Source organism: Puccinia triticina, chromosome 2A, assembly GCF_026914185.1.
Source record: "Puccinia triticina chromosome 2A, complete sequence".
Classification (NCBI taxonomy): Eukaryota; Fungi; Basidiomycota; class Pucciniomycetes; order Pucciniales; family Pucciniaceae; genus Puccinia; species Puccinia triticina.
In genome coordinates, this window is record NC_070559.1 from 2,402,675 (window position 1) to 2,415,361 (window position 12,687).

At 43.9% G+C, this 12,687-nt stretch overlaps 1 protein-coding gene across 1 annotated transcript; it reads left to right on the forward strand.

Moving 5' to 3' along the window:
- Positions 1-1,716: 1,716 nt before the first annotated feature.
- On the forward strand, positions 1,717-5,546 carry PtA15_2A240 (uncharacterized protein; the record flags this gene model as incomplete). The annotated part of the gene is made up of 12 exons (XM_053166241.1): positions 1,717-1,796; positions 1,870-1,941; positions 2,044-2,142; positions 2,223-2,490; positions 2,561-2,686; positions 2,797-2,883; positions 2,960-3,277; positions 3,358-4,068; positions 4,152-4,779; positions 4,879-5,213; positions 5,305-5,405; positions 5,513-5,546. 12 exons carry the CDS (start codon positions 1,717-1,719, stop codon positions 5,544-5,546), a joined length of 2,859 nt encoding a protein of 952 aa, XP_053017482.1.
- Between the last annotated feature and the right edge of the window lie 7,141 nt (positions 5,547-12,687).

Here is a 12,687-nt window from a genome sequence, read left to right on the forward strand (position 1 = left end):
CCAAAAAGTCTAGATTCTTACAGGCAAGTCTGGCTTTCTGGGCTCTAGATCACTTCTGGGAGGCCTGCAGATCTTGACAGGAAGTCGTCCAGTTGGCCGCTAAAATGTCCCGTATCTATGAGGAATTGAAAAGCAAGGAAAACTTCATGATGGAAGACTTTCCTTCATCCAAAATTGATAACCTAGAGAAAAGGGCTGAACCCTACTTGCCTGTGAAAATTGATTGAGATTGAGCTTTCCCCTGTAAATTAATTTTATCACGCCACGTAGATGACAGGAATCCCTACAATAAAGAAGACCAGTTGTCAGGGTGGTTATCTAATCTATGGTAGCCGCGCCCTGAACATAAAGCTTATCTATGGCCAAGGTTTCAGTTGTTCTCAGCTTTCACAACCCTATTAAAGGTTTGGGCCCAGTCTTAGAGGGGTAATTAACCACTTTAGCATCATCTCCTGCAACAGACGCACGGCATTAATCTGGTTTTGGGTGTAGCTAGAAGAGAGTATATCTCTTGGCATCACCATTGCTGACACTAGACTGCCGCCAGGGAGGGACTTGTGTTAATTAAGTAAGGCAAGGTGTAAGTTGTGTGCACTTTTGCAAGTTGATGTTCAAGTTCATTTAGGGTTCTCAAAGTTGAAAAAATACAAATTTGACATACTGCCATACACTCCTTTTTTGCAGGGAATCATTTGACGGTCCCTGCAAATAGGGCTGTATGTTTTCTTGACATATGCCGCATGTTGCAACTTTGAGAACCCCAATTCTTGAACCCTGAGTTGCAAAATGGCATGCAAGCCATTCATGTCACACATACTGCACCCTCCAAACCTGCTTGATTTGTTTTTTTGAAAGTGGGTGTTCAAGAGAAGCCTTGAAACCCAACTTGCAAAAGTGCATGCAATTAGTTGCACAGGGCCAACTTTGAATCCCGATTTAAAAGATCTGCTAGAAAGAAACAGATGCCTACCTAAAAAACAACTTATAATCATTTACTGGATTATGATGGCTTGCTGTTGGCATTTAGAGAGCTCTAGATGCCCCTCTAACTCCTGAATTAAGACACCTACCAAAACAACAAACAGTGCACATGAAATCAAGTACGGGCTTAGGAAAACATTTTCACTTTTGCTGAAAATTAAGGCCCTGTTTGGCAGCGTGATTATTACGCAATAAATAATCTTGCCATGTCCCCCTACATTGTGTAAGACATTACTTTTCCGCCTGATCTTTTGGAAGTAAACTACCAAGCCTTATGAGGGTTTACTTTCAAAAGATTATCCTAAGAAGACATGTTTTACCATATGTAATGTAGCATGTTTCCTATTATTACGCTGTGTAATATGACGCTGCCAAACAGGGCCTAAGAGTTTGCGTGTGTACACTGAGATCTGGGAGGCTCCCAGACTTGAGGGGAAGTCATCCACTATCCTCAAATTGTACAACTGTCTTGTCAGTTGTCACATGTGGTTTATTATTTCTTATGAGTCTTACACATGACGGAAATGAATTGTTGATGCTTTGGTATGAGAGTCCAGTCTCCGCTTGTCGAGTGTGCGCACTTGCGCCGTCCATGAAGCGCGCCCGAGCTGAGGCATGGTAAACACGCTTGATTATGTATGGCAAGCAGCCCCGCTCAAAGGCATCACCACTTGACCATCATCTTCAGCCGGAACACACATCCAACTCTCGACACCAGAATACTCGCGGAAGCAGATGGAACGACTCGCCGAGGCAGAGCAGGCCTTGACCTTGGCAAGGTCGTGTGATATCGATCTGCCAGTCACACTCAGGATGTTGAGTACAGCAAGAAATACTCCTAGATCAAAGAACAGTTGACTGATCGAGACCTGTATCTGGGTGTGGTAGCTCGCGAATTGAAGGCAACTACCATAGCTCGCAGGCGAATTGTTACTCGGACGTCCGCCCCAATCAGCCTCAGTTAGGTCAATTTCACCTCGGTTTGATGTGCTGCAAACGTTTGGTCAAAGCGGTTGGTATATGCACATTAACTGAAGCCACATTTTCTTGGAAAACATCAAGGTTGCCCGACCTTTACGTGGCCGTACAGCTATGGGCTGAGAACCGACCATTGACTTTGCCTTTTTACACTCCTCACAAGAACTTCTCAGCCTCTTTCACGTTTGTCCAATCGTTTTTTCTAGTCCTCTTGGACCCCTCCAAACCTGATTGGATCCAACTAATTTGTGTTTTCTATCTAGATGGGCGACCCCGATCACTCTACCGATAAAGTACCGAGATCTGCCACACTCCGCTCAATTAGCATTCACGATACTGGATGTCAACCTTCCAGATTGCCTTAATCGCACTTCTCATACTTCGTCAATCGACGATTCACCCACGTCAATCGCCCAAACCACCACGGACGATTTCTTACTATCAAGTTCCACCGTCGTGGGAGGCACAACACTCGCGCTATTTGGGAAAAAGCGGACGTTAAGGAAAGGAAAGCAACGGTGTTTCGTCCATGTCCGTCAGAACGTTTTTCTTTCTCTGTCGGATTGCCCAACAAACAAATTGTTCATCTGCCCTATTTTAGCGTGACCGAATAGCAGATGGAAATGTTTCTTCGACGACACCTAGCAAGTTTGTAATACCTTCCGAGAGTGATCCTAATTCATTGGAGGTTCCTGAGGAAAGTGACCAGCTGGGCAGACTCGAAAAAGTTAGTAGGTAAAAATACGCAGCAGTCTCATGTCTCATTTCTTTATATTCTTTGTTCCCAACAAAATCCGAAGGTTTCCTGACTGATTTGTTCTCGTTTGTTTCTTTCAGCTCGTCAAGAAACAAGAACGCGGTGATCTCCCTCGACTTGAATGGCTTGATCAACTGGCATTCCGGCAGATCGAAAAAATACATGCTGTAAGACACGATTGTTATTCAACTATCAAACTGCTGTTGAATTGATGAGCTGAACTTGATCTCTGAAATCGTGAAGCAAGAAACGGCAAAAAGTCGGGACATGTACTTGTATGTCGACTTGCCCAGATTTGATTTTCCAATCCTATTCAATGAAATCGAGCTTCCGGCCCCAAGTCTCCCCTCAACACTGTCGACCGTAGCGCAGCCCGCCGTCGGCAACACTTCTGCGCTTTACTCTCCTCATCACCTGGCAGATATCTTCACGGTGGTCGATCCGGACATGGTACATGACAATCCAATCGAAAGTAAGCACACCAGACTCCACAGAAGTCACCGAAATGGTCCATTAGATCGTGAATTGAGGCCCGAAAAAAGCGTGCGGGATGTTCTGAACGTGAGCAGGCTGCCCCTGACTGTCATCTTTTGATCGTTTGGCCCAACTGTTTATGATAACTTTTCCCGTTGATCTCACAGAATATCTTGAGTTACCCGCCTACCAGGGCACTGACACGTGATGAGAGGGACCTTGTATGGCGTTTCCGGTTTTACTTGTCTCATGACAAGCGAGCTCTGACGAAATTCCTCAAGTCGGTTGTGTGGTCGGATAAGGGGGAGGTTAGTCAAGCGATTGGTAACCTCTTACCGATCTGGTCCGTAATCAGTCTGGACGATGCGCTAGAGCTGCTAGGGCCATCAGAAGATTACCGGGAGCCACGAGTGAAGCAGTTCGCGGTACAACAACTCGCCCGGGCCGAGGATGATGAGCTGGTGCTCTATCTCTTACAACTAGTCCAAGCGTTGAAGTTCGACCGGTCACCTTCAGTCAGCACAGCTCATAACAAAACCAGCCCATCGAGTACAGTCACCTCTCCGATAGCCCAATCCCAGCGTTTTTCTGCTGGTCCGTCTCAGCGCGTCAGTGTTGGTAGTAGCAGCACCGTGTTGGGAAGGGAGAATAGGTCCTCCTTTACACCGAGCGTGTTCGAAACCCCTCCTAGACGGGACTCACAAATCAAGCCGCTGAGTCTCGAAGACTTCTTGATCGACAGAAGCTGTGCAAACCCAACTGTTTTGGGCTATCAGTTCTACTGGTACCTTACCGTAGAAGCCAGCGCCGACGGAGACAAATCCACGCAAGTCATGTACGGGAGAGTCTTGCAGAAATTCTATGACAAAATGCGCGAGGTGAGTAGTCCAGCTGCACTCCGCTCTAAATGAAAATGAATAAGCGGGATTTACCATTGTTTTTTTTTTTTTTGGACAACAAGACGGATATGGGTCGATTGATGGCCGAGACTATCCAACGACAACGATCGTTTGTAATGTTTCTTTCCAAGTTGGCCAATGAGATCCGGACATCGAAAGACGGGAGGCCGAAGAAGATTGAAAAACTAAAACACGTGTTGAAGGATCCGGCGAAGCTAGCGCAACTGTTTTCAGCCGAGAGCACGAGTCAGATAACAGGCTTGCCCTTGCCATTAGATTCAAGCAAAATGATCGTGGGGGTAGACACGGAGTCTTCGACGGTGTTCAAGTCAAATCTGTTCCCATTGAGGTTGGCGCTCCGATGTTCAGACGGGACGGAGTATCCGGTGATCTTTAAAGACGGCGATGATCTCAGACAAGACCAACTAGTCATCCAGCTCATCAGCTTGATGGACCGTCTCCTCAGGAAAGAGAACCTTGATCTTCGCCTGACCCCCTATAAAGTCTTAGCCACCGGTCAGACCGTTGGCCTTGTCCAGTTCATCACCTCTAAAACCCTCGGCGAGGTCGCCACCGTCTATCCTGGTGGCATCTTGGAATACCTCAGGACTGCAAATCCCGATCCAAGTGGTAGTCTTGGTCATTATGGGGTTTTACCCAGTGTTTTAGAAAACTTTGTTAGGAGTTGTGGTGAGTCTCCTTTATCGATGTCAGGCTTCAATTTTTATGAGTATCTCTAATCAATACTGTGATGCCATTTTGAACTTTCTTTTGGGATTGATGCCGAAGCGGGATACTGTGTGGTAACGTATATTTTAGGAGTGGGGGACCGACATCTAGACAATCTGATGATTTCGCCTAGCGGGAATTTTTTCCATGTGGATTTTGGGTACATCCTCGGCCGGGACCCGAAGCCATTTCCGCCGTCGATCAAAGTGTGCAAGGAGATGGTAGACGGAATGGGCGGCGACAAGTCTTCACACTATGGACGCTTCAAACGGCTCTGCTACACCGCCTTTATCTGTCTCCGCAAGAGCTCCGGCTTGATCATCAATCTCGTGGGCCTCATGATCGAGGCCAACATCCCCGATATTAAGCTTGAGCCTGATAAAGCAGTCATGAAGGTCCGCCTATTGCCTTCTCCTTGCTTTCCCCTCTCCCCGAACACTTATTTTCCTACCCTCCGCTCTCGTTTATCTACACCCCCATGTTTAGGTTCAAGAAAAATTTAGATTGGACTTGTCTGAAGAAGAAGCAATCAAACATTTCGAAGACGAGCTCAATGATACTTCTTATTTCACCGTCGTCTTCGACAAGTTGAGTTCTTTTTTTTCTCTTCCTCTATTTTTTGTCGAGTCATGACATTTCCTCACATGTTTTTCTCTCCGTTTGTTGGCTCAAACTTGAATTTCCCTGGGCATAGAATCCATGCCGTAGCTCAATACTGGAGAGCTTGACAACCCCCGAATATCAAATAGATTTGTGTACTTTTTGTTATTTTGTTGTCTGTTTTTCACTTTTATGTGTTGTAAAAAACAACGGACCAAGCCGGAGTAAACATATGATCTCTTGGAGAGGCAGTTGTCCTCATTGCAGACCCTGGTGTTTGGCGTAAGGCCGTGTTTGGCAGCGTGATTATGACGCAATAAATAATTACTGCACATTATGTAAAACATTATTTCTTGGCCTGATCATTTGGAAGTAAACTGTCAAGCTTTATGACAACTGACTTACAAATGATTATCCTAAAAAATGTGGTTTGGGTACTGTGTTTTCAACATTACGCTTTGTATGTAACTGCCAAACACAGCCTAAATGATGGTGTATTATCAAAATGTAGTGTAAATTGTGTGCATGTATGATAAAAAGGGCATGTTTCATCTTTGCATATTATTTACCTAGCTAGCCAGCTCAGTGACTTTTTACGGTACGCAAGGTAATGTCTTGATACCACTAATCCATCTCTGATGACTCATTCACTTATGCTTGAAAAAACAAAATATGAATTGGTTACATAGTGAGGTTCTCCAGATTTATGACTCTCATCTGTAAATTGATCTTGGGGACCAAGTGGGCATGATGAATGGACAGCCAAGCTTGAATTCCAATTAGCAGGGACCCGCAGTGACCTCTTAACAAAATGCTTTTTTTTTGACCAGATCTATTAAAATTCTGAGCTAAGAGATAGCCAAGGTGCCAGAGAATCTATCCATGCTTGGGAATGCATATGTGGCTTGCAAAGCAAGCAAGCTACAGACTCCAGAAGCTGAACCACATACTTGTGAGATGCTATATGCACCCCCCCCCCCCCCCCCCAAGCAGTCCTAAGTGCCTCCCTGTGGCTGGAAGCACTTGGTTCATCACTCAGCCCCACATATGGGGGAATTTTTTTAGGGACTTGCAAGCTATGTCACCATTTGGGTGGGAGAGCACCCACCAAAAATTGATGGAAATTCACTTTTTCAATTTTCCAGCCTGAAGCTTCAATGCTTTCCCTCCAATTCATATCAGGAGTTAAGGGGATAAAGATGTTTCTGATTTTTCAAGCTCATCACCTTATCATCAAAGTTCAAACCATCAAGGTTTTTTGTTGATGGATTTTTGAAAAGGCAGTAAGCCTCAAGACTGTGTTCTTGGGTGGTGCCTGGCCCCACAGATCCAAGCAGGGAAGGCTTTATTTTCTATTTTTTCTCCTTTGCTTCATTTTTTGACTGACTCTCTTCAAAATCAGAGTCAATAGAAAGACAGACAATAGCACTGTTCACGTAAGTTAAACATCAGCAAGATTGAAATAAAGTTTATCCCATTGTGCCAGCCAATTTGGCTGGGAAAGTATGCTGATGTATATCTCTCACATGGTCATAGATTTCTTACGTGAACAGTGCTAATATGCATGTGCATCTATCCATGGTTGGCAACTTGGAGCCTCATGTAGCTTGAAAAACAGGCAAGCTACACGCTCTCAAAGTTGAATCAGTTTTTTGCCTGATGCTCTCAGGTGAGCACCCCAACATAACTAAGTCTCTCTTTGTGGTTGGTGGCATGCTCCCCACTCAGCCCCACAGAGGAGGGACTTTGTTAAGTTAGCTGGCGGCTTGGGGGAGACCACCAGCCTTGCTCAATTCATCACCTCCAAAACCCTTGACAAAGCTGCTTTTGATTATTAAAGTGGCATCTTGAAATACCTTGGTGCTGAGAATCCTGATTTGTGGTACATATGTACATAGTGTTGGTTATGGTTTTTCCCCACCACTGCTGCCATCAGTGTTTTGTGCATTCAATTGATGGCTGTGTTGGCTATGTGATCAAATGTCACAAAATATAAATCTGCAGAGAAGTTTTGGAGTTGTACAGTTGTGGATGGTATAGACCTGTAGTGCCCTGCCTGAAACTTGCATGGAGGCCCCAGGAGGGTACAGATTTGTAGAGTGCAAAAATACAAGCACTAAGAATCTAAGCCACTGGAGGAATTGCTGTCAATCTAGAAACCCAGATTTTCTCAGTTTTTGCAGGGAAATTTAGGCAGATCCAGGCTTTAGGAAAATCTAGACTAGATTTCCCTGTGAAATCTGGAAAAATCTGAATTTCCAGATTGAAAGGAAGTGCCCCAGTGGTTCATTTTTCTTTCTCTTGACATGGAAATTTTTGGTCCTTTCCCGCCATAACTATGGGATTATGGGAAAGATATACGTGGCTTTCCTAGTACAACTCTATATATGGCCTATATTGAGTGCTCTTTGGTTTTAGAAGGTAGGATTGTGCCCCTGGAGAAGTTTTTCCCTGGCTTTAAACCCTTTAGCGCAGTATTCTTTCCCATTTTTTTGCCTGAGAAATGGGCCTAGATACCTACAGGTCTACAACATACGCAACTGTAGTCAGAGCTTTCAAATAAGTTCGCAATGTGAAATGTCACCGCGGAGCACAGCCTCTCTCGTTCAAACCACCATAAAAATGTTCCAAGGAAGAAGTTTGATCAGCTGGTTTTATTTCCCTCAAAGTCATGAGTGTCTTGCAATAAAAGCTGCTTTTGACTTTGAGCCCTTCACGTCCTTCAGAATAGAGATCCTTCAAGTTATTTGCAATGGTTACCTGGTTATTATTCCTAATAGTTAAGCGCTCTTTATTCCCTTACGGCATGGTGATGTACTCCTCAAAACCTCTCCCTGATGAATGAATTTTTAGCTTGTTGGTTATAGCTCACAAGTGGACTCTTCAGTAGAGCTTGCAAAGTATCCAGATGTTGGACACTCTGGAGAGCCTGCTAGTGCCTCCAACATATTTCAACATCACCCAATTCAAGTTAACGTGGATTTGCCTCATGGTCAACCCCCAAATGTTTGTGGATTGTTCTTGCTAGATTTCCCATTGAATTCAAGTTTTCTGCAAGTTGATTTTTTTTTATGGTTGGGTGGGCAGCCCGAGGTCAATTTGCAAATTGGTGAAGACAAAAAGGCCAGTATGAAAGCTCCAGAACCTTCAACTTGCGCACCCACTGATATCACAAGCTACAGTGGTGGAGCCCTACATATTGAAATTCCCATTCCACTGAAGGAACTTGAAGAAGAGTGTCTGATTTGCACTGGAAATTTATCATCTCTCTATAAAGTGCTGCCGAAATGCAAACATGCATTTTGCGCTGAATGTATTGACACATGGTTCAAAGACCATTATACCTGTCCAACTTGCCGAACAGAGGATCCTGAAGCAAAATTTGCCTACAATGCTATCGCTGCGGCATTAAAAGAAGCAGAAAGAAATGCTCGAATTGAGGATATTAGATCACAACTGGAAGCTCAAGCAGTAGCACTGGAACAACACGAGCAGGAATTAGTGCTTCAGCAGCGGCAGATGAGGAACCAATTAATCCGTCTGGTTGTTTCATTGAGCTTGACCATAGGTGTTACTCTATTTCTAGTTATTTCAATGCTAAGACAGTAAGTTTTTGATTGGATTTTCCGGTGGAATTTCAGTTTAGACCAACTTTTGACATGCTTCTGATGCAACCCCTTCACCACCAGTGCTAGATATTTGAACCCCAAATAAAATTCCAAGCAGTAGCTATTACTATCCTCCTCATATGCAGCCATAATTTTTGGCATGGAAATTTACACAACTAGACTGCTTACCTCAGCCTATTTGACAGCTCTGTTTATGAAGCTTAGTGCAAAAACCCGTCAAAATTGGGGTTTTTGGGCCCTAGCACTATAACTGTGCTGATGTAAACACTGGTAATATAAATTACCAAACTTGTTATGTGGTAAATATGGCCACTACAAGGGTTTTGAACACTCTTTAAAAGAGGAAGATTTATTATGTAATTAATAATATATAGGCCCCATTTGGCTGCCGCGTTATACGTCATAAATGGTCAAATTTATGACGCGCGACCCCCGGGGGTTTCAAAGTTTTGGTGGCAACGGGGGGCAAACTTTGGGTTGCGGCGTCATAAATTACATGATTTATGACATATAACGCGGCAGCCAAACGGGGCCATAATTATTAATTACAGGGAATAAATTTGGCGTAAAAAGTAGGTGGTAAGCGCTTAAACTGATTGGCTGCTTGACAGAGGCGGAGGTCTTACTGCAACTACTTATAAGGATAAATCTTTAAATATGCTAATAAGGGATTTTTGATGATTTAAAAGGTTTAATCCAGTGGATTTTGCGTGCTGGGGATGGTTTTCAGGGAAAAAGGGGCTACAGTAGTAGCAGAGGAGAATATTCATGGCAAACTTACAGTTTCTGGGAGGTGAATGGTCTGGGGAATCTTTTCCTGAGGGCCAAATAGGCCTCTATTTATAGAGGGGACTTCAGTGGGTGCAACCACTAAGTCCTTTTCTCCCTATGGGAGTATCCTGAGGTGTGGACGTGAATAAGGCTTGGCTGTGGGCCATTTATTTGTATTATAATAGACTAATTTCCCTGACTCTGTCACATGACATATTTATAACCAATTGTCATGTGAAAGAGCTTCAGTAGAAGACTACATAATGTTTTCACGGGGTGTTTTTACAGAAATAATATTACTCTTTAATTTACGGACTTACTTCGCGCACTGCAAAAAGCTCTTCGTGCACTGTGCAGTGCGCGAAGTTTGCAAACACTTCGTGCACTGTGCAGTGCGCAAAGTTTGCAAACACTTCGCGCACTGCGCGTGAAGGGCGCAACTTTTTCAAATTATTTTTTTACCAATCAATAGAAAAGCTTGTTTTTTTCCTCTGTGAATTTATTTGGAGTTTTTTGAAGCTTCCTTGTATGCTTAAAAATCCCACCAATAAAAAAAACAAGTACAGCCATTTGGGGACCTGGAATTCATATTCCCACAGGCCAAAAAATCCAAATAATTTAGTGAATCATATTAAATATGTACTTAAAAGTTTTAGAACTTTTTGGCCACTTTGTACAAGGACAAGGCTTTCATAAACCAGTAACTTTTTCTCAAGATATGCCAAAATGCGCCAGTAAGTGGTGAACTTTCCTAATTTTTGGAAGCCTTATTCTTGCAGAAAGTGGCCAAAAAACTCTAAAAAGTTTGAATTCATATGTATCATGATTCACTAAATTATTTGGATTTTTTTGACTGGTGGGAATATGGATTCCAGGTCCCCAAGTGACTGTACTTGCTCTTTTTATTGGTGGAATTTTTAAGCATACAAAGAAGCTTCAAAAAACTCCAAATACATTTACAGAGGACAACAATAAGCTTTTCTATTGATTGTTAAAAAAATAATTTGAAAAAGTTGCGCCCTTCACGCGCAGTGCGCGAAGTGTTTGCAAACTTCGCGCACTGCACAGTGCGCCAAGAGCTTTTCGCAGTGCGCGAAGTAAGTCCGTTAATTTACTGTAGTTTGATTTTATGTACTTTATTTATTTTTACTAATTTTTGTATGTAATCCTTTTTTGGGCGCTTTCTGGGGCCAATTCTTAATTATAAAATTAGTACATGAAGGAATAGGAATAAGGGGTTACTTTAAGTGGGTGGCCCCCCTTAATTGATGATGAGGAATCTGATTCTGCAATAATAATTCACTAATTATTATTATTTACTAAGTTATTGCAGTCTTTTGGATACTTGATGTATCTCTAAGGCTGACACTGTTCATAAAATACAAGTGTGGTGGGGTGCCAGAATCATCACACAACCTGCTTTCAAAGCTCCATTGGAATCCTTGTTGTGGTCAGTGGTTCAATACCACGTGAATTCCAGGACTGCAAGCCGCTGCTCCAACCTTGTGCATAGACAGGATCCTGGAAACACCCTATAGAGGTGGCTAACCAAAATTCCAAGATTTTGGCAAAATTCATACATCAGGGGCACTGGGTGATTGATTTTTTTTTGGCTCATTCATACATTTGTGTGCCTATGCTTGAAAGTTGATGGAAAATATGCCCAGGGAACCCAGAAAACCCAATGACAAGCAGGTTTCTGCAGGTTTTAGAAGATTTAACTGAATTTCAGTGGAAATTCATTATGCTATGTTTTGTGCATACCCTTTTGGGTTTCAAGGCCCATTTATACCAATTTTGTGTGTAACATTGTGCAAAAAAATGTAAAAATTCATAACCCACCTCCTTCCAGGGTGTTCAGGGTCCTACGGGCCTCATGTGGGATCTTCAAGGATTCACCGGGATATCCTTGTCAAAGAACTCTCCAGGTGTAGGGCCCCAAATAAGGGTGATAATAGGCCTGCCCAGATCCAGCCAGGTTTGGGCCGGGCATGGACACACTTTTCTGAAAAGTATAGACTTTGGAATGGCCCGCTAACTGCTACCAAATGGTGCAGGCTGCCCAAAATGGGTGTGCGGGTTTACTCAATCTGACCCAAATATCCCCCGGATACCTGCCCAAGCCCATTGTAAATGGATGTACCCTGTGGGCCGCAGGGTGCTAAACTTGATCTTTATCTGGAAGAAAAAATATTGGAATCACTGACACAAATCACTTTGACATATTTGGTGGAAGATGAATGAATCACAATTTCCATCCTTTTCAAAACCTGCAAAGCTTATCCTGATGACACCAGCCACCTCCGTGGCATCCAGATCAGCCTTTTACAACGGGGGCTGTGTCTTTGATGATTACCACTGTTGCCTCAACAAAGATAATTCTGAGGCCCTTTTGTGCACCCAAGACTGGGCGAAGAAGTAGAAGACACTTTTCTCTCTCATCATGGGCACCCTAGGTACATCTTGTTTCCATCCTGGACAGTGGAATTGGATCAACGGGTTTTGACATGTTTTTTTCTGTTCTTTTTTACAAAACAATCTTATCTCCATTTTTCTTCTTTGGCCCAAGGGATCCCCGCTTTACCCGCCTGTCTTCAAGCCTCCGCCCACGTCCGCAATGGGCCGGACACAATGTTTTGGTGTTTGGACCCGGCCCGGCCTGTCCAGTATTGCAGCGGGCCGAGCCGGGCTAGCCCGCGGGTAGGCCGAGCCCGCTCGATTATCATGCTTAGCCCCAATTGTAGTGCCCGCGGTGGAGATGCTCTGGGCTGACGGAGGGTACCTGCCGGGCTAAGTCTCGAGACTGAGCAGAATCCCGGGCAATAGCAGCCACGACACTCGCCAAGACGGCCGGAAGACCACCGGACAG